Raw genomic sequence first — 21,452 nt, forward strand, 5'->3', positions numbered from 1 at the left:
AGCGCCGCTGGGAGCTGCCCCCGCTGGGCACCTGCAGCTACCCGGGAGTCCCAACTCGTGCTCAGGGCACAGGGAGCGACCCCCGCCCGGATAAACCCGGAGCGCTTCAGAGACGCTGCCCCTAGCAGACAGAGAAAGCACAAGCAGGAGAGCAGCCCCAGGCAGCACCGGGAACGGCCCCCGAGCTGTGTCGAGTCCCATCCCCGAGCCCCAAACCTGCCCCCCGTGGCCAGCAGGGCCCGGAGCAGCCATCCCTGGCCCAGAGCACGGCTGGGGCAGTGACACCGTCCTTGGTGGGGCCCCACTCGCTGCCCTGGGGCCACACACAGTGTGGATGCAGTGCTGGGGCATGCAGTGCTCGGCTGGAATGTTTGAGCTGAGCCTTCCCGGCCACCCTGAGCCGGCTGCTGATGAGTGTGGGCAGGGAGAGCCCACCCTTTGCTTGCCCTGGCCCCAGGTGGGCTCTCTGCCCAGCACTGGGACCAGCACTGTCAGCAGCAGCTGCTCCAGGCACCAGCCAGCCCCTTCTCCAGTTCTCTGGAAGCCTTTGGTGACCACATTGTCCCCAGCCCTTTGCATGGGAGCTTTACTGTGGCCATCATTCACTGCTGCTGCTCCAGGAGACAGGCTGCCCTTTGCAATCCCCCCAGTTTCCCAGATGGAGGGTGTTTATCCTGGTGCCCACAAACCCCATTTCCAGGAGGGTTTCTGCCAACTCACTGGTACTGCTGTGGGGGTCAGTGACCTGCCCTTTCCAGGCTTTCCCTGTGATGTGGGAAAAATAAATTTATTATCACATCTGCCAGGCTCCAGACAACCCTTTCTGGCAGCGGGTAGGTAGGATCTGGCTGAGGATCAGCTGTTCTCTCCCAGTTCCTTCAGAAGCCCTGACACACGTGCTTCTCCACAGCTCCTTTCTGCTCTCTTCTCAGCTGGGTTTGTGTTGACATCTGTGGTCACGTTTGTCTCCTCTCTGCTCCCCAGGGTGGGAATCCCCCAGTTCTCCCAACAAAATAATGAGCTTGGGCAGAGTCTCCCAGTGCTCCTCCTGCAGCAGCCCTGAAGGATTCCACTCTCTGGATTGATTTGAAGAGGAAAAGGGAAGATGACCTCAGCTTCCTTTCCCTCAAGCCCACGTTTTCATCTCTTGCCTTACTGTCCATTTTCTCCAGATCTATTCAGCCTTTAGATTCTCCCTAAGACCCCTTTCCCCCCACTTTCCTGGAACTGCTGTTTGGTGCCAGAAATGGCCATGGGAACAGAAGCACATTGCACGTCCCACGCTGGTGTTCCAGCCAGCAGGGCTGGGCTGGGCTGTTTGCTGTTCTCTGGCTGCCACATCCCTCCCTGGACCATGAGGGTGGAGCCAGGAGCCCATTCCTGCCTGCAGGACCCACTCAGCCATGAGCATGAGCCCATGCCCACATCACAGGACTGGTGTCCAGCCCTGTGCTCTGTCCGTCATGGTTAACACCTTCCAGAGGAGTGGGAGGCTCTGGGCCTCACCGTCCTGGCTCGGAGCAGCTCAGCAGGAAGGCAGGAAGCATCCAGGGATGAGCATGGCCAAAGGCAGCACTTCCTCATTCCAGCCAGCACCACGAGGCCAGGAAAAGGGATGGCTGATGCAGGCAGTGCCAGTTCCCTGCCAGGAAACACCCCTGCTGTGAGCAGGAATCACAATGGCAGCAGTGGGGAAGGGGGAAGAGGTCATGGAGGATGGTTTGGCCCCATCCTCGCTCTTGGGATGAACCAATGTGGAATCCACATGGTAAACAGAAGAAATGGCTGGTAGGGTGTCGTGTGTCTGCAGCCAGCGAGCTCCTTGAGGAGGAGGATGATGAGGGTTGACGGTGATGAGCCATGAAGGTTCAGGAAAGCCTTGGCACCGAGGCATTGTGCAGCAGGAGCGATGGGAAAGGCTGCCCAAGGGAGGCACCGCTTCCTGCAACAGCCTTCAAAGAGTTTCCTTAAGTGTTGCTGCTCTTCAGGGCTTCCTCCTCCAAGGGGAAAAAAAAAAGTAGGGAAAAAAGGAGATGAGGAAGAGCAATCTCTGGGTGCGGGATGAAAGCGGCCTGTCTTGACTATTTACCCAGCAATTATAAGTAAATCGGTGGTGCCTAACGGGGCCGGTTGCCATAGTGACGATGGGATGGAAGGACCAGCATTTGGTCCTGGCTGCAGCCAATCAGGCTGGGAAGCCCAAGCTGCAATATAAAGTAAAGATTCCCATCTTCCAGCCACGCACTTGCCAAGAAAGGGAAATAGGTTCAAGAGTCTGGGGAGAAAAAGTGCTGCGGCCGGCGCGAGGCAGGCAGGGCGGCTGCTCCCGTCATGGCGGACTGCGAACGCCCGGGCAGGTGAGAATCCAACTCTCCCCATCTCCCGCTCATTGTTCTCCCGCGCCGCGCTCCCCGCGCCGCCCCACCCCACCCACGCCGCCGCCCCGACCCCCGCGCCCCGGCACCCACAATGGAACCCCCCTTCGGGTGGGAGACAAAGAGAGGCGGGTGGAGAAAGGCTCCACCATTCTCCCCAAATTGCCATCGTAGGCCTTTCAAATCAAATTTCGCAAAGCAGCTTCATCAAAGGCCCCCGGCTGAGAGGCACGAGCCCCCATATTCCTGCCCCCCCCCGGCAGGTCTGGGGTGGTGCGGTGATCCCATACAAAGTCGGCACCGCTCCAGAAGTGTCTTTGCAAAAAAAAAAAAAAAAAAAAAGAAAAAAGGAGGGAAAAAAAAAAGGGGGGGGATATGGAGAAAAAAACGCAAGCGAGAAAGAACGGCGCCTAAATTGCTCATCGTCTCCCCATCTCATTACTGGCGACTTCTGAGGACGGATATTTCCAAAGGCTGCAATGAAAGACTTGTGAATGGAGCCCCCCCGGATGAGATCAAAGCCCGAGGCTGGGATGCCAGGGTGTGCCGGAGGAGGGGGCGAGGGCCAGCGGCGCCGCAGGATGCTGGGGGGAGCCTTCCTCCCCTGCTGCCACTGCCCTCCATGTTTCCCAGTGTCGCTGCCGCTGCTGCCTGACCCATCTTGCAATGGAGACCAGGGACAGTGGCCAGATCCCAACAGCTGGAACCGAGACGAGCGAACTCCATTGGCTCACAGTTCGACAACTCTCCCAAAATTCATGGTTATTAAAGAAGCTTATTCTGTCTGGGACCTCTCCAGACACCTCGAATTGCAGATGAGCGGGTGGCTTCCCCACCGCTGGAGCCCACTCCTTGGCTCTCGTCTCTCCTCACACCGCAGCATCGCCAGCCTGGTGAGCCACCAGCAGAAGGGCCGAGGACAAAGGCAGGAGGACAGAAGTTGTGCCACTTTCCCTTCCCGCTGCTTCCCTTCAAACACGGGCTGCTTTCTTCTGCTCAGTGATAAATTTGGCTGCGGGCGGCGTTCCCACCACCGGCACCACCGGCAGCCCCATCAGCGGCACCGAGAGCAAACTCACAGATGGTAAAATAAGAGAGTCGTGTAGGGTTCAAAGAGACCTTCAATGTCAATTGTTATATTATTAGGTAAACTCCAAGAAGAAAATCTTTTAATCCACTGTGGCTAATCCAGTCCACTTTTGTTGGCCAGGACATATTCAGCATCAACAAAAGGCTCTGGCCGACGGACACCGGCATACATAATGTATTGATAACTGCGGGAGCCGGCTCAGCGGCAGAAAGAGCCACTGCTCGGGCCAGCAGCAGGGGCCAGCAGGAGGATTTGCCCGACTTTCATCAGTTTTATTTTCATTTCAAAGAACGCGGCTGATATTTGCACTGCGCTGCTTACCAGGGGAGCACAAAGAGGGCAGGGATGTTCCCAGCTCCGGCCAGCCCTGAAACCTCACCGGGATCCTGCCAGGACCTCAGCGGGACCCTCGCCCCTCAGTGCCTTCCCCAGGCAGCGGTGGCACAGAGGGCTGCAAGGCCAGGTTGGTTCTGGGCCTGGTTTTGGGGTGGTGGCTCCCATGGGGAGCTGGCAGCTGGGGTGGCTCCCCTTAAATTAGCCATGGCCTGGCATTTACCCTGGGATGGTGCTGTTGCCCTGGGATGGGGGAATCACCTTCCTCTAAGGACATGGGATACAACTGATGTGGGAACAGGAGTGTCCATGCCGTGAAGACCCAGCGTGAAGAAGTGGAGATCACACCTCGACTCACCTTGACTTCCCAATACAGAGAGACCAGAGCCGAGGAACCTGGAAAGGAAACAAAACCAGCCACAAAGGGCAGGTGGGACACGAGTGGGGACCACAGCCCGGCTGATGGGGGTGTTGGGGCAGGAGGAGGGGGGAGCTGGTGGGAATGAGCTGAGAGGGGCTGAGGTGGCAGCTGCGGGTGCTGGAGGTGAGCAGGGCACCCCGGCCACCCACCCCTCCAGGCACTGGGCATGGCCTGTGCTGAGCAATGGAATCCCCTGGGGCAGCTCTGGGGGAGGGTCCACTCCTGGTCCACAGTGGTTGAAAACAGCTCTGAGCTGCCTGGCTGGACAGGCACTGGTGGCCATGGGATGGGGCTGAGCCAGCAGGGAACTCTGCACAGCAAGGAACTAGGGTCTCAGGTGGGTGTGACCTCACTCAGGAGCCCATGGCCCTCCCAGGGTGCCATTGAGTCCAAAATGTCTTTATTGCTGCTGTGGGCAGCTCAGTGCCACCCAAGGCCTGTGGCTCAGGTGTAGCCATGAGGATCTTCAGTAAGAACACGGAAAGGAAACAGCAATTCAGAAACCAAAAGGACTCATTTCAAAACCCTTGCCCAGGGTTTTGTCCTCATGACAAGGGACAGCAGTCCCTCTCCAGAGGGTGGGGGGCTCCCTGCACCCCCAGATGCTCTCTGAGGTGGGCACAGGCATTCATCCACTGGGACAGTGCTTACAAGGCACTGACACAAGTGACCCAGGGAGGAAACAGCCTCACAGGGATTTGGTTGTTACTGCGAGCTCCAGGTCAAACTGCTCTGCTCTTGCTGCGCTCACAGACACTGGGAATCCTCCAGATCTCCTCCAGCAGGGTTAAAATGGCCAGTGCCAGAAGCTCCTGCAGGGAATGGATGCACAAGCAGTGATTAAGCTGAGAAAGCTGTGAGTCACCAGCCCTGGACAGCCCATCCTGAGATCCACCAAGGGATCCAAGGGACAGGAGTCAGGGATGTGGGTCCATCCTGAAGCAGAGGCTCTTTAGAAGGCTGAAGTGCAGTGGGGGCTCACTGAGCCTCGCTGCCCAACCCAGACAGCTGCTCTGATCATCACCAAGGCATTCCCAAAACTCCCAACTGCTCCACATGGTCCTTCCAGGGGTCTGCCCAGTCCCACATTGACATGTGAGGAGCACAAACCACCTGGGAAGCAGGGGACAAGAATTCAGGCTGAATCATTAATTTCCATCAGGCAGAATTTAATGGCAGGAGTCTCTGGGCAGCTGCTGAGTGCAAGACTAAGATAAATAGGCTGAGCTGAAGATACTCAGCTCTGGAGACCAGAAAATACCCTTCTGTGGGGAAGAGGGAGACATGGACCTCCTGGGCAGACACCTCTGCTCCCTGTCCCCCTGCAGGCCAAAGCTCAGGTGGGCTGGGATAACTTCTCCCATTTCTGGTGTCTCGTGGGACATTGCCCTCAAGGTGGTCACCCAAGACCATGGGCACTCACTTTACAGCCTTGGAGAGTCACAGAAGTGGGAAGAGGAACCAAAGTCCTCTGTGACACATCTTCTCCATGACATGGCCTTGGCACACCAGGGAAGATGCTGCCAATAGGAAGAGTCCAAGTCGAAGCTCTGGAGATTCTGCAAGGTCTACAATGTCTACAAGTCCAAGATTTGGAGTTGTACATCTGCTTCCAGATGTGTTTTCTCCTGTTTTGAGCTTCTGTAACTATAAAGAATCAGGATGAAATACAATACAAGGTTGGATTTGCTCACATTTGCCAGCCATGGGTTGTCTGGAGGCTGGTCACTGTGCCAGCCAGCACGTGTCTGTGGAAGGACTTCTGACAGGGGGTGCACTGGTAGGAGAATGCCCAGCAGGACAATCAAAGTGGGAATCAGTTCTCTGTGAGGGCACCAGGAGAGCCCTGAGGTGAGATGGCCAAGGCTGCAGGGGTCTGGCTGCTGTCAGCTCCCACTGAGCTGCCCAGGCTGAGGGACACAGCAGGAGCACGAGGGGTGTAACACGGGTGGACATGAGGTGCTTGGACATGACCTGGTTGGACACCAGGTGGTGTCTCAAGCCCTGCAGAGCAAGGGAGGGGCAGGAGCCTCCATGTCCTGATGGGGACAGGGGACAAAGGGCTGGGAAGCACCTTCTGTGGAACACAGCCCAAGCTTGGCTTCTGGAGGAGATGGGGCACTCAGAGCTGCCTGGAGATGCTCACATCTCCAAGGAGCAGTTCTGGTAATCTCTTCCCCAGGGAAGTAGGATGCCATGGGATGCTCATGATCACAGTTCCACGACTCCCCCAGATCCCAGGCATTCTGTCCTGGAGAGGACTTGGCTCTGCTGGGTTCACCTGCCTGGCACAGGAAGGGGAGATTTTAGGAGGGAGGCAGCCAGGCAGAGTTGCCAAGTGGTGAGCATGGGTGACAGGCCAGAAGTGCTGGCAGAAGGGGACAGGGAACCCCATGGCTGACATCCAGTGCCTGTTTGCCTTGGCTGTGGAGCAAGTCTTGGATCCCTCCAAATACAGAGACACGCCAATTCTCTGAGCTTCCTCCCACAGTAAATAATTTTGTGAGCAATTTCTCCAGTTTTCTGTCAGGATAAGACCAGCACTTTCCATATCTGTTCACCTCATGCTGGAAAGCCTTGAGATGAGTCAATGCCAAGCCCTGGGCTGGGCTTGTGTTAGGGCAGTTAAAGCAGCAGAAGACTCTGGAGACTCCCCTGAGTGTGTGGATCAATGGCACCCCCAGCTCATCAGGCAGGGCTGTTCCCTGCAGGAAGAAGCAGGTCAGCCCCGGGCACTGCTGGGCTGTGTCCAGCATTTTGGCTGGCCAGGACCTCAGCTGGTGTCCATCAGTGCTGAGCCTTTCCTGTACTCCCACCATGTTGGAGGAACCCTCCAGGGAAACCTCCACTGACCCTTGGGCAGGGCACTGGGGGTGGAGGGGCTGGTGCTGAGCCCTGGCCACCTCACTGGGTGCTGGTGACACGCCAGGGGTCCCAGTTCACCATGAGGGGTGGCCCTTGCTGCGGAGGTGGCACAGGATGGTTGCTCCAAGGAAGGGCCACCTCAGAGGGAAGACAGCCAAGGAGAGCAGCTGGGGGTTTCCAAGGTGCTGCTGGGAAGCAGGGGTTGGGAAGGGGTGATGGAGGCTGGAGTCTCTGTGTGGGTAGAGGGAGATCCCAGAGGGTCTGTGGCTCTCCTACCAGCGCCCTGAAGGAGCAGAGGCTCCCAGAAGTTCCTGCCAGGACTGGGGCTCCCCCAGCTGGGGCTGGCCATTCCCCCTGGCCTGGAATACACGGGGTCCTGCAGCACACACAGCGTGTTGTGCCCCAGAAGGGCCCAGTGAGGGCTCAGGCTGGCAGGCTGTGACCTCCTGCCTGGCACAAACAGCCACCAGGAGCCTGCTCCTGGCAATCAGCTGCCAGTGGCAATTAGATTCTGGCTGCTGGGCTGCCTGGACACCCAGAGCCAGCACCTCCCCAGGGTATGGGATCACTCAGAGGAGCATTTGGGGCACCTACTGCCCTGTTGGAGGAGCTCGAGGTTGAGAAAATCATTCTGCAGGAAAATTAAGGGGTGGAAATGCTGTGGGGCTTCCCTCAGCAGTGCCCACTGTGATCACAGGGACCCTCTGCCCAGGGCTGGCTGGGTTTGACCTCAGCAAAGCAGCCACAGCCTCAGCTGCTGCTGTCACTTCATGGGCTCAGAGCTCTCCTGGTCAAGGACAACGGTGATCTGGGACCTAAACCATAACAACGGGGACCTCAGGAACAGTGCAGAGGGAAAATTCTTTCCAGAGCTTGCCCTGGATGCGCGAGCATTTCTGAGATGTCCTCGCAAGCCTCCCTGCGCCCACCAAAGCCGACCATAAAGCCGTGGGCCACTAGGTGGACTCACAGCAAACCAGAACTGCGGGACAGAGCAATTCCCTGACCGTCTGCCTCATGTCCAGGGAAAGCCTCGTCAGCGACAGTCATCCCAGGAGAGAGCACAGAAACCAGCGTGTGTCCAACTGGCCGCTGCCTGGCCGCCAGAGGTGGAAAATTAGCCAAAATATAGTCACAGGCCTTGCTTGTCACAAAAATTGTCATCTCCCTGGGAGAGGTGACCCTCCAGCAGTCAGCCAGGAACGTGGGGACCAGCTCTCCAAGCTGCTCTGGTGATCGTGTCCAAAGGATCACACTGGAAATCCTGGACACACATCAAGGCACCACCAAGCACTGAGGGGGCTCTTGCCAGCCGAGCTGGTGACCACAGTTAAGCCAGAAGATCTTGCCCAGCATTACAAATCAGGTCTGTGAGAGCAGAGCAGCCAATATTTCTGCCCTGACCATCCTTCCCTCACCTTCCAGCAGCCCAGGTCACAGTCACTGATGGCTGAGTAAAGGAAATCCATCTTTCCCAACAGAATTAAGCAGGTTGAATTATCACAGGCTGCTCTGGGATAACCCTGCTGCAGGAACCAGGTGTTTCCATGGAGCTGCTCCTTGTGTTCTTCTCATCCTATTCCATCCCACCATGGGGACACTGGAGCAGAGGGCAAGCAATGGCCTGGGCAGGTGGGGGGGCCTGGCTCTGCAGTGGGGCTTGGGAACAGGGACAGGGTTGTTCCCTGCCACTGCTGCTCCCTCCTGCCTCAGCTCTAGGAGGAGCTGGGACCATTCCAGCAGGGATAACCCCTCCAGAGGCCCCTATGTTGCTCCAGACAGAGCCCAGCCTGCCCAGACATCTCCCTCTGACAGAGAGGCAAGATGAGAAGTGTGTCCCTCAGGCCCACAGGAACAGGTTCCACTCCTGTGAGTGGGGAACACAAGGTGTCCCTGCCTGGCCCAGCTCCCCTGGCAACATCTCCTGGGCAGGGTGCTCCCAGCAGGGACGAGCTGACATCTCTTCTTTCTGCAGAGCGGCATTCCTGGGATGTGTGTGGATGGCACCCCAGCCCCGGCACCCCGAGAGGAGCAGCGAGCCTGGTGGTCTGCAGCATGGAGAGGCAGCAGTGCAGGGCACAGGCCCGGGCTGGACCCCAAAGGTGGGTGCAGGAAGGTGTGTGGGGTGTCCCTGGGGTGCTCACCCTCACTGCCTGGGGATGAGGAGCGCTGGGCACTGGTGGTGCTGGCTGAGCTCCTGTGCCATGCTTTGGGCAGGGAAGGCTGACCAAAACCAGGGGAGCTGCAGGGTTTGGGATGTGGCAGGGATCTGTCAGGGTCGTGGATGTGGCAGGGTCTCAGATATAGCAGGGGTCTGTGAGGGTCTCTGTGCTCTGCCACATATGGGAACCTTTCCCCAAAAGCAGCAAGAAGGGAGGGGAGGGCTGGGGGACACACCAAGGGACTGGCAACCTTATCAGTTCTGTGCCACAGCCCTGAGCTGGGATGGGAGCCCAGGGCTTATCTGGGGTGGGACAGGAGTGAGAAGAGAAGCCGGCGTGAACAAACTGGGCTTTGCCCAGCCAGGGCAGAGGAACATGAGCTGATATGGTCACTGGCTGTTCCTGGGGTTGTGAGTGATGCAAACCAAGCAGAGGAGAGTGGCCATGACCTGCTGTGGCTCTCCTTGGGCTGGCTGGAATGGAGGAGAAGGAATATGGGGAAAGCTTTGACCAAAACTCCAGTCCTGAGCCCAAATATGAGGCTAGAGGGGGCTGACAGTCAGAAAGGAGCTGGGGTGGGCTGAGGGCTGGTGGCAGGAGGGTCACAGAAGTGTGGGGAGATAAGAAAAGTCCATGTCAAGCTCCTCTGTGAGGAGGGTGCTGGGTGAGCAGAGCATCAGAGCAGCCTCCCAAGGCACAGCATGAGCTTGTCCATAATCCTTTTCTGGGGAAACATTAGGTTTGGGAGCTCTGTAACCCAGCAGGAAGGGCAAAGCTAAGCTGAGGGAAAGAAGCTGATGCCAGGGCAGACACAAAGAGGAACACCTGGAGATGAAGGCAGAGCAAACCCCAGGGAGAACAGACCAGGGTGCTGGGACACTGCAGGGGCTCAGGGTTATGTACTGGGGCTTCCCTTTGCCATTTGGGCATCTGCACCACCATGGGCAAACACTGGCAGCTGCAAAACCCAGTTCAGACAGCTGCCTGAGCTGCTCCATGCCCTTCTCCCCTACATTCCTGAAAGAAGGTCACTCTGGCTACAGATCTGGCCACAATCTGGCTACAGTTTTTGTTACTTTTGATGTGAGCAGTAAAGGTTTTGCCCCATCCACCCACTCCAGGCCTGTACCCCAGCATAAACAGGGGATTTGCAAGCAAGCACCCATGTGGGAACAGGAGTGAACAGGGAAACTGGGATGATGTTTCTGGAGGGGAAGGATCTGAATGCCCAGAGCAGCCAAGCCCTGCAACCTTCCCACTGCCTGGAACAGGCTCCACCATGGGCTTTATGAAAGAGCAGGATCTGAGAGAAAAAGCACAAACTTCATCCTTTTTACTCAGCATTAGAAGCAATTCCTTGAGCTGGGGAATCCAAAGAAGGAGGCACTGCGGGACCTGCACCCACAGCTTCCATGGATGCTTTGGCAAGCTGGCACAGCCAGGGTGGGCAGATATCTTTATGCCCTGCAAGAAGGGATGCTGCGGTGGTTGAAATCAGCACAACTCACTTCCACTCTTGCCCCCAGCCCTGGCACAGCTGTTTGTGGGCATCCTCACAGCTCACAATGAGATCTGCTCCATCCATCCCTCCCAGTGAGGCAGGCACTCTCATCCAGCCCCCAGCCCCATCCATGGCCACTTCTCTGCTCTGTTCTCCTCCCAGCCTATCCTGTGGCTCTGTTTGCTTGTCCCTTCAGTGGCAGTGCTACTGGGCTGTTGGTGCCTCATCCCAGTCAGGCTCTTTGGGATGCTCTGGGTTCCAATACTTTTATCTAGAATGCTAATACATTTTCCTCCTCCTATTCTGTAAGCATCATCTTGCCAGCGGTCCCAGAGAGAGCTGTCAGCCGCCTCTTGCACACCAGAACATTATGTTCTTGGCATCATTTTTTTCTTTAAATCGTTAATTTTTTAAATTATTATTTTCATTACTGGTCATGTAGTCAAACCCCGGGTCCTGCCTCAGCACTGAGGGTGCTGCAGGCCCGAGGTGGGAGGCAGCACATCCCTTTGCCTCTGTCAGTGATCAGCGTAAAACCTCATATTTCAGAATATTTCTATTCATCCCCTAGTTCCAAAAAAGCTTTTTGAACAAAACCACCGAATTTCGGCATGGCTGATGACCTTGCAGGAGCCTTTTAAATGGCAGCCAAAGGTTGAACAGCACCATCTAGTGCGCTCCCTCCCGAATCCGCCAGCGCCACAGGGACGCCGGCTACACCCACGCACATCCATCCCTGCGCTGGAAGGGAGCGCTGCAGCCTGGCAGCCCACCAGGCATCACCCGGCTCCGCTCAGAGCCACCTCGCCCTGCAGGAGCCAGCGAGCCGCTACAAAGAGGGGAATTCATTTGGGAGGGTTCTAGTCAGTGCTGAAGCTGATCCAAGCGGTTTCAGGCTCTGCAGATGGGGTGTTGGAGAGCTGGCGGGTCCCAAGCTACCTTGGCAGGAGGGGAGGCTGCTACAGAGCACACCCCTGTGCAAAGAGGCTCTGGAATTGCACCAGCGCTGCTTGCGTGCAGCTCAGACTCCTCAGACCAAAGGTTCAGAGCAGTTCCTTTCCTCCAGTGTTTGCTGTTTGTTTCTTCCAGGCAGAAAGGAATGTGTGCATTGGGAGATGGGAAGTGTCCATAACTCCAGGCTCACATGGGGCCAGCCTCAGCGGCAGTGGCCACAGGGGCCTCAGTGCACAAAACACCACTGCCATCTCAGTGTTTTGGTTAAGGATGGTATCTGGGGTAAAAGGCAGAGCTTCATGGCCAGCTGATGAAAAAAGGAAAAATAAGCAGGTTTGGTTCACTGGCCTCAAAGACCTTGTAGTCTGATTCCTCCAGCACACAGCCAGGAATGCTCAGTGTGGTTTATCACTTGTTTGATGCCCTCAGATAAATGTGGAAGTGATTTTGGCCCCTGCTGGAGTGCAGGGATAACCTCCTTGTCATGAGCCACCTGAGGGGTAAAAGGCAGGGAAGGGGCTCCAGAGGGAGCCCATGGCTCTCTCAGCCCCAAGCATCCCTGCTAGAGGACCCGAAAATAAAGAGGCACCATGAGGGCTTGGCATCCATCTGTGGAATTTTCTTCCTGTGGCCTAGGAAGGGGCAGCTGCCTGGCTGCCTTTGCTGGAGCAGGGCAGGGCTGGCTCTGCTTTCCCTGGGAGCGTGCACAGAGCGATCCCGCACTGCTGGAAGGGACATCCAGCTGCTCTGGAGGTCCCCTGCCTCTCTGTGTCCCTGGGGGGTGGGATGGGGGCTGATCCTCACTCCAGGCTGTGTCCCCTGAGCTGGGGGAATGTGCCAGGAGCTGGTGGGAGCAAGATGAGCCTCCAGCACTTCTCCCACCTCCCCAGGTCCAGCCCAACCCGAGGAGCAGTAAGGAAGGTCAGGGAAGGATGGCATCATGAGGGAGGGCATGTCAAGCCCCAGCTCTTCAACCAGCTGCATCCTGCTGCACCCAAACTCATTGCCCACCACCTCAGGCTCTCCCTTGCCACGGAGAAATCTTGCTCTGGTTTCTCAAATGAACTCAGTTCAAGCCATGAATCTTGCTGGGCCTTCCTCTGGCAGATGAAAAGCTCTCTACACCTGATAGTTTCTCACCCATGAAGTGGCTGATGTGCTGTACTGGAGACACCTCTGGGGCTCCTTTAAACTTGCTGGGGAGGCTGCGGGCCTCAGCTACTCCTCTGCAAAGTAGTTTTAACTCTCCTCCACCTTCTCTCAATTCCCCAGCATCCTTTCCACAACACAGATGCTGGAACCCTCCTGCTGTGGCACCCAGTCCTGTCCCAGCAGGACATCCCCCCTGCTGCTCCCACATTGTCCCTCCTGCCTCCTAAACTCCCCCCATCCCTGCCAGATCCCGGCTTTCCATCAGAAGGGCCCTGTGTTCAGTGGACAGACCCTTTCACAGCTGCTCGCATTCAAGCACGTTTTATTTGCCAGGGACTCGGCTTGTGAAGTTTTCTACAGCTGTCTTGACCTCGTCCGTGTCTCCTGCCCCTCTCATTTCCCTCGCCCCGGCGTTTTTCTCAGCAGGGCTTTTTAATCTATTTCTAGACCATTGATGGAAATACTGAATAGCACTGGGCTTCCCATCCAAGCCCGGACACCCACTGAGCGCGCTCCCATTCTGCAGGGATTCCCCATTGATGGCTGTCGGTTTGCCAGCTCCCAGCCCCTTTAAGGTGTCCCTCTTGATGTTGTATTGTGCTAATTTTTAATCAGAATACTATATGGATTAAGTCACATGCCTGAACAGAGCCCAGGTCTATTATTTCTGTGCCATAACCTTTATCAGCCAAACTTGTAATCTCTTCAAAGGATGACATCACAGTTTGACAAGAGCTATTTTCTGGAAACTAGGCTGATTGCATTAATTATATTCCCATCCTTTAATTCTTTACCAGCTGAATCCCACATCAGCTTTTCTATTATTATGCCTGAGATCAGCATTGCACTGCTACATGTAAATCAGCTCCGAGCATCGTTCACATGAGAGAGAGCAAGGAGCCACATCATCCTGCCAGGCTGTGTGCTGGGGTGGGATGGGGAGTGTCACTGCTCAGACTGAATATTTGGGAGCTTCACAGAGCTGGAAAAAATGTTACATTTCCAAAAGTGTTCCCTAAATGCACTGAGGCAGGCAGCTGTGGCAGCGTGATCACATAAGAAAGCAGAAACAGTCCCTGTTGGAAACTATTCTGAGTTATTTCTAATTTTCAGAGGATTGTCTATTGGCTTGTTTGCATGTTCAGCTTTTAGGATGGTATCTAGGGTCTGCCTGGCTCAGAGTCTATCACTGCTTTCCAGGGAAGACACTCGCTTTTGCACTTCCCTGTCACGCTACTCTCATTTGATCTCTGCATCTGGCAATTCACTTCTTCTCCCTTCAGTGTCCCCAGTACTGCAGCCTCAGAGCTGGTGCACCCTGCTGCACACAACAAAACACGCCTGATTTGGGGAGTCTTCACTTGGTGTGACCCTTTCCAGTCCATGCAGTGCCACCTCTTGGCCAGCGCCTGATTTCTCCCCGCGGTGGTTGCCTGGCTCAGAGAAGAAGGACACATACTGCAGGACACACATGGCAGGACACACATGGCAGGATGCACATTGCAGGACACACATTGCAGGACACGCATTGCAGGACACACACTGCAGGACACACTTGGCAGGATACACATTGCAGGACACGCATTGCAGGACACGCATTGCAGGACACGCATTGCAGGACACATATTGCAGGACACACATGGCAGGACACACATTGCAGGACACGCATTGCAGGACACGCATTGCAGGACACACATGGCAGGACACACATTGCAGGACACACACGGCAGGATGCACATGGCAGGACACACATGGCAGGACGCACACTGCAGGACGCACACTGCAGGACACACATTGCAGGACACACATGGCAGGACACACACTGCAGGACACACATTGCAGGACGCACATTGCAGGACACACATTGCAGGACGCATATTGCAGGATGCACATGGCAGGACACATATTGCAGGACGCACATTGCAGGACACATATTGCAGGATGCACATGGCAGGACGCACACTGCAGGACACACATTGCAGGACACACACGGCAGGACGCACATTGCAGGTTCCAAACCAGCTCTAGTTGTCGTTGGAGGCAAGAGCGGCTGCGGGACCCGTGCCCCTGCATCCCCAGGCCCCTGGTGCGTGGTCCAAACTGGACAAAGCTCAGAAGTGTCACGGTGTTTGACACGGACAGAGCCGTGGAGGCTGGCGGTGTTTGAGGGTTGATGCCCTTTCTGAGCAGAGCCCTTCGACGAGACCCTGGAGGTCTCCGAGGGTTCTCTGCGGCCGTCTCTGCCCGGGATGCTCACGGGCTCCCCACAACCAGGACCGGACGAAGCCCCGGAGCCATTCAGCCCCTAAGGTGCCGGGGCTCTGCGGGAAGCCGAGCCCGAAGCCTCGGCCATGTGCCGGAGCTGTCCGGGGAGCTCAGCCCGTGCACGTCACATTGTGCTGCGGCTCCCGGCAATCGAGGCCTCCCCGAGCCGGGAGCTCCGTGTTTCCCCCGGCCGGCCCTGCAGGGGTGCGGGGCCTGCAGCCGCCCCGGGTCCCGCGTGCCGCCGCGCCGCCTCCCCGGGCCGGGCCGGGCCGTGCCGTGCCGGGCCGTGCCGGGCCGTGCCGGGCCCGCTCCGCCCCGCTCCGGCCGCCGGTCCCGCAGTACCGGGCGGGGGCGCGGGGGGCGCGGCTGAGCCGCCGTGCCGGGCTGGGAGGCAGCGGCGCAGGCGGAGCGGAGCGGAGCGGGGCTCGGCTCGCTGCTGCTGCTGCTGCACTCGCTCCCCGCCGCCGCCACCCGCCTGCGGCCGCGGCCATGGGCGTCCCGGGCCGCCCGCTTTGTGCCGCCGCCGCCCCTCCGGGCCGCCGCCGCCGCTGAGCCGCATGGGCCGGGCCCCGCGCCGCCCCGGGCCGCCGCCGCCGCTCCGCGCGGGTGAGTGTGGCGGCCCCGGCCCAGGCCCTGCGCCGAGGCCGCGCCGAGGCCGCCGCGGGCGGGAGCGCGGGGCCGCGCCGGGGCCGCCGAGCCGGGCTAGGCCGCCCCGGGCGCGGGGGGGAGGCCGGGCGGGCCGGGAGGGTGAGCGGGGCCGGGGGCGGCGGCGGGGGGGCGGCGCGGGCCGGGTCCCGCGAAGTTGCCCGGGGGGCGGCGGGGGCCCCGCGCGGCGCCCTGTCAGCGGCGGGGCCGCCCCGGAGCCCACCCGGCCCCCGCCTCCCGCGGGCCGGCCGGGGGTCCGCTCCGGAGCCGGGCGGGCGGCTCGGCCGGGCGCCTCGCGTGTCCTCCGGGAGGCTCCCCGGGGCTGCCCCGGCCGGGGCGAGGAGCCAGCGCCGCCCCGCCGCAACAATGCCCGGCGTGGCTTTGGGGCTGCGGTGCCGCTGCCCCGGGGGTCCCCTGCACCCGCCCGGGGGTTACCGGGGACCTGCACCGCAAACGAGGGGCAAGTCCTGCGCTCGCTTCCAGACGCGGGGTGAAAACCACCCAGAGCCGCCCCGTGGTGCCAAAGCCCGGCCCCGTCCCGCGGTGCCCGGGCAGGGGCTGCGTGCCGGGGGCTCGGGCCGGGTGTGAGCGCGGCGCTGGCTACTGGCGGGGCCCAGCCATCCTCGCTGGCCGCTCGTGGGCTCGCTGGGTTGTTTCACGATGGACAGGTGGGCTGTAAGGTACAGCATCGGCGGTTCTTGGTTTAGCCAGGATCAGGAAATGGGGGGGAAATGGCAAAGCATCCCAAAGATGTTCGTTGGTGTAGGGTTTGCTTTGAGAGGGAGGGCAAGCTAAAATGTGTCTTTCCTGCTGTGTTTTTACATGCAATTGAGTTAATCCAGTGCAAGGAGTAATTTGTGAGGCTGCTGGTGCTCTGCAGTACTTGGGGCTTAGAGGCTGAGGCTGTTCTGTAACACAAGGCTTTTGCTACTCGCTTTAAATGATGAGGTTAATTTGTTGAGCAGCAGAAGTAGCAACCCAGGGATTGCCCTTTTCTTCCTTCCCTGCCTTCCCCATACCTTCCATCCTCCATATTGACTCGTTGCTCTGCTTTAAAAACATCTTACTTGATCAGGTTTCCTTGTCAAGGTGCTTTTCTCATCTTCCTTTGATGACCTGAAATTTTCCCAGGCTCGTAGCATGCAATTTTGTTAGCGTAAATGAACCTTTTCTCAACGGCTTGCCTACAAAAAGTAGTGCTAGAACTGAGCTCCTGTACTAACATGCCCATCTGAAGCAAGAATGCAGTCCAGATGCCCAAAATATTAGGGTCAACGATGCATCTGGATTCCCCTAGAGCTAGACGAGGCGACGCGGCGTATTTCTGAAACGCAGAGATTTGTGAGGAATGTGGCGCTGGTATGTCACTTGAGCATACGAAAGCCACCTGTGTTTGATTAAGGTGCAGCCCTGCTTTCAGGACTAACTGGATGTTCTTTAATAATCATTTTCACAAGCCTTAAATTCCTGTTTAAGGATAAGAATTTCCTAGATCCACAGCCAGATAAAAATGTGTTGCCTTAGTATGATCTGGTATGTGTCCTGTGCAGGTAGGCAGAGCAGAGGAACTGGTGGCAGTGCAGAAGATGGCATGTGCCCTGTGCTACCTGGGTATGGATCTCTTGGATGTGGGCTGCTACATGCCAGGGTCATGTATAAACCACTGCTGTTGGGAAATTGGCTGGTGTTTTAGCATAGTGTCAGCTGTATCAATGATGCCAAATTCTGGATGTAAAGTTTTGTGATATTCTGTAACTGTCATTTCTAGCCTCTGCCTGGTTTGAGCTCGATTCTGTGCTCTCAGAAGTTACCAAGACATTGATTTGCTGAAAAAGAGGTGTTAGTATAGTAAAGGTGCAGAGCATAACCACTAGTTTGTTGTCTTAGAGTGTTTGTTTCAAGTGATACAAGCTTACTTTTTCCTCGTCTGTTTCAGCCAAACAAACTCGTTCACCTTGGAGCTACAGATATTGGTGATTTGAGATTGGCGCTCATCCCCCACTGCTCCCACGCAAGCGAGGACCAGAAAAATGAATATCCAGGGGAAGGGCTTCCCCTTGGACCTGGGAGGAAGCTTCACTGAAGATGCTCCAAGGCCACCAGTTCCTGGTGAGGAGGGGGAGCTCGTGTCCACAGACCCAAGGCCTGTTAGCCATGGCTTCTACTCTGGTAAAAGTGATGTGGTCAGAAACGAGATGTCCACGGCAACACCGAGGCGCTCCGATTTGGATTTGGGGTACGAGCCCGAGGGGAGTGCTTCGCCAACTCCACCCTACCTGAAGTGGGCCGAGTCACTGCACTCCTTGCTGGATGATCAAGATGGCATCAACCTCTTCAGGACTTTCCTGAAACAGGAGGACTGTGCAGATCTGCTGGACTTTTGGTTTGCCTGCAGTGGCTTCAGGAAGCTGGAGCCGTGCGTGTCTAATGAGGAAAAAAGACTCAAGCTGGCAAAAGCCATTTACAAAAAATACATCCTCGACAACAATGGCATTGTGTCCCGGCAGATCAAACCGGCCACAAAAAGCTTCATCAAAGACTGTGTCATGAAACTGCAGATTGACCCTGACATGTTTGACCAGGCCCAAACGGAGATTCAGTGCATGATAGAAGACAATACCTACCCTTTGTTCCTTAAGTCGGATATTTATTTGGAATACACAAGGACAGGTGGGGAAAGTCCAAAAATTTATAGCGATCCGAGCTCGGGATCTGGGACAGGTAAAGGGCTGCCTGGTTATCTGCCAACTCTGAACGAGGATGAGGAGTGGAAGTGTGACCAAGAGGCCGAGCCCGAGGCCAGCAGGGACTCGGCTCCTTCCAGCAGGCTGACACAGAAGCTGCTTCTGGAGACGGCCACGCAGCGCGCGGCCTCAGCCCGGCGCTACAGCGAGGGCAGGGAGTTCAGGTAGGTGGGGAGTGGGCCAGGGAGCTGCCGGGGGGATGTGGGAAACCTTGGAAAAACATGAGTGCTGGGGAGCGTCCGCATTGGTACAGGATGGTGTTGCCGGTTGGGTCGATGGAGTGCAAAGCTTTGTTTGAAACTAATCGCAGGTTGTTTTAAAGGTGTCTTTGGCTGTTCCTGTCTGATAATGCCAAATCATCCCTGCAGCATGTTCTTCACCTGGAGAAACTGCTGCTGGAGGTGTTCAGGAGGCACGTAGGGCTTGGTGGACAGTGCAAAGCCATGGGTAGCCCTCATGCATGTGCAGGTGGCTGGGCAAGCTGCAGTGCCAAGTTTGCTGTAGCCTGCACCAGCAGAAGGTCAGTGTTCAGGTACTGCCAGATGGGCAGGTAAGCTGGTGGTGACACTTCTGTGTAGAAATGGTCATGAGCCACAACTGGGAGCTCACAGGAGAGAGATACCCTCACTTGGTGATGTGGGTAGGAGTGAAGCAGCATTGATGGTGCTCCCTGATAATGGTACTGCTTTGCATATGCCATTTCCAGCACTGAATTCTAACGGTGTCAGAGTCAGAATCCCCAAATCCAGTTAAAGCCATGCCCTGCTGAAGCTCTTCTCTTCATGAAAGTAATTGCTGGGTTTTTTTAACTGTAGGACTGGCACAGTTCTGCAGCCTGTTTTTTTCTGGGTCCCCCACCCACTTCCAGCCAACATGGATTTTGAAACTTGCTGAGAGCTCAGTTAAAATTCCAGACAATTAACTTAGCAGGGAGCTCTCTGCGATCAATAAGCATGTGTGTGTCTAACCCTTGCTGAATCAACAGAACCCAGCCAGAACACATTCCTACTTTTTTTTTCCCCCCTTTTTAAAATAAAATCTCCTTGTTTTAAGACCTGCTTAGGCTAAAATCTGACGCTTTGTGAAGATTACGAAATGAAGTAGCTGAACTGTCCTCTTCAAAGGCTCCTGCCTTATGAAAAGCATTTCTGTGTTTAATCTCCCTCAGCCGTCCCTTTAGGCTGGCAGCTGGAAGCGCATCCCGCCCCACGCAAGGTCTCGGCGCCTTTCAGATGGCAAAATGTTCTTGGTTTGATTCTTGTTTTCTTACAGATTTTGAGGAGGGGATGTTGCATGTGAAACTCTTGGGGAGGGGGAAGAAAGGGAATTCATGTGGGCTCCCGCTGCTTTAATCAAGAATCAGAAAAAAAATATCCCAGTGTCTTGGGACTTTCCCATGGAATTAATAAAAACCTTGAAGTGCATTCCACTGAGCAGTTGGGTGCTCACCATAAATGAAGGATTAGAAAAGTCTCTGATTTAAGTATCTTTTTATTTAAGCAATAATGGTTTTAAAATTGAAAATAACTTGCTTGAGGGTCAGCTGTGTTTAGTTTCCTTACTAGACCAGGTAGTAAGTAAATCCTCTGTGTGTGACACTGTTTAGCTCCAGCTTCAAGAAAAAGGTGCACTTCACCCAATAGCTGAATATATCTGTGCCAGGTTGTAAAATGGTGTAAGAAATGTGCTGTGAAATAGAAGTGTTTTGAAGTAGAGTTCATCAGTCCTGGGCATTTTCATATGAGATTGGAACAATGTGAAATAAATCTTTACCTGGAGGATGGAGATCAGAGAAAATGTGTGGCTATTAATTTGTAGTGTCCAACAGCCTGTCATTGTGGCTACTGACACTCTGCTGACCTGTGGGGTGGGGAGGCAAGGAAATGTTTGCCCTTCTCATCAGAGCAGGAATCACTTCTCAGCCTGGAGAAGCTGAAGATAAGGGATTTATTTTATTTTTTAAATGCTGGTCTGTCAGCTTGTGTGGTGTTCAGAGCATTGCCATGGAAGATGCTGCTGAACTGCATAAGTTCTGCATTTTTTAATTCTAAAGACTGCTCAGATACTAATTTATGAGGTGATTGTTCCTCTTTGAGCAAGACCTTGTGGTTGAATTAACCTTCTTCCTGGATGTTGTATAGCAATAACTCTCTTGAACAAGCTGGTTTTTAGGGAGTTGTTCATTTACTTTCTCACCTGAGGAAGTGTTTTGGAAGCTGTGGAAGCTGCTTGCAGCAGGAAGCAATGGCTGTGTGCAGCATTCGAAAAACTGGGTCCCAATTTATTTTGAAAATTTCCACAAACCTCTTTTTTTGGCGTATGTGTGGAAGAATTTCTCATTTCTCTTCTTTGGGGAATGTTGAAATAAGCTGTTTTGCATTATATCTCAGGGCCTGTTTAATCTTCCCAAGATTTAACTTCTATTCCTTGGCTTCCATGGAAACCCTAAATAAAGAGGAATCTAAGCAAATGCAGCAGAAGTATTTCTCTGTTAGCAAATGAGCATCTTGAATCAGCTCCAGGTTTTTTTTTCAGCAGAAACTTCATAAATCTTGATGCAGTAGCTCTGCTCTCAGGAGAACAAATGTAAAAAATTCCTCAAATGGCAGAAGACAATCCGTTATTAGCGCTGGATATTTTTGAAGGTGTGCAAATGTGCAGGCAGATTTGAGAATACCCTGAAGCCAAAAGCATCGCTGTTACCCACTGTGTTTTTGTATGCGTCGGAAAAGGCCAATAGTCATTATCGTTAGGCTCCTGCAAATTAATTGGACATTGGTTATGGATCAGTGAACTTCAAAGAGGGCAACCCCCGAAGATCTCGGGCATTAACTCGCAGCTTCCGAAAGTGACACTAACGTGGTTGTGAGGGCGGCTAAATCGTTCATTAACCTTCTTCCGACACGCCGGGACAGCGTTCCTCAGAGCTGGGGAGCAGAAATTAA

The 21,452-nt window shown here is 55.5% G+C and overlaps 1 protein-coding gene across 3 annotated transcripts in view; it reads left to right on the top strand.

The window, feature by feature from the left end:
- The first annotated feature begins 9,170 nt into the window (after positions 1 to 9,170).
- AXIN1 (axin 1) overlaps positions 9,171 to 21,452 on the top strand; it is a 77,890-nt gene continuing 65,608 nt past the window's right edge. For 2 of the 3 annotated variants that reach the window (XM_063171190.1, XM_063171192.1), the window contains exons 1-2: positions 15,686 to 15,724; positions 17,700 to 18,671. In XM_063171190.1, coding sequence (XP_063027260.1) covers positions 17,794 to 18,671 — 878 coding nt within the window. In that variant the 5' untranslated portion in view covers positions 15,686 to 15,724; positions 17,700 to 17,793. Of the gene's footprint in view, positions 9,187 to 15,685; positions 15,725 to 17,699; positions 18,672 to 21,452 lie in introns of those variants that run through there. The other variant, XM_063171191.1, reaches the window with a different exon arrangement.

The sequence above is a fragment of the Melospiza melodia genome, chromosome 18 (genome assembly GCF_035770615.1).
Source record: "Melospiza melodia melodia isolate bMelMel2 chromosome 18, bMelMel2.pri, whole genome shotgun sequence".
Taxonomy (NCBI): Eukaryota; Metazoa; Chordata; class Aves; order Passeriformes; family Passerellidae; genus Melospiza; species Melospiza melodia.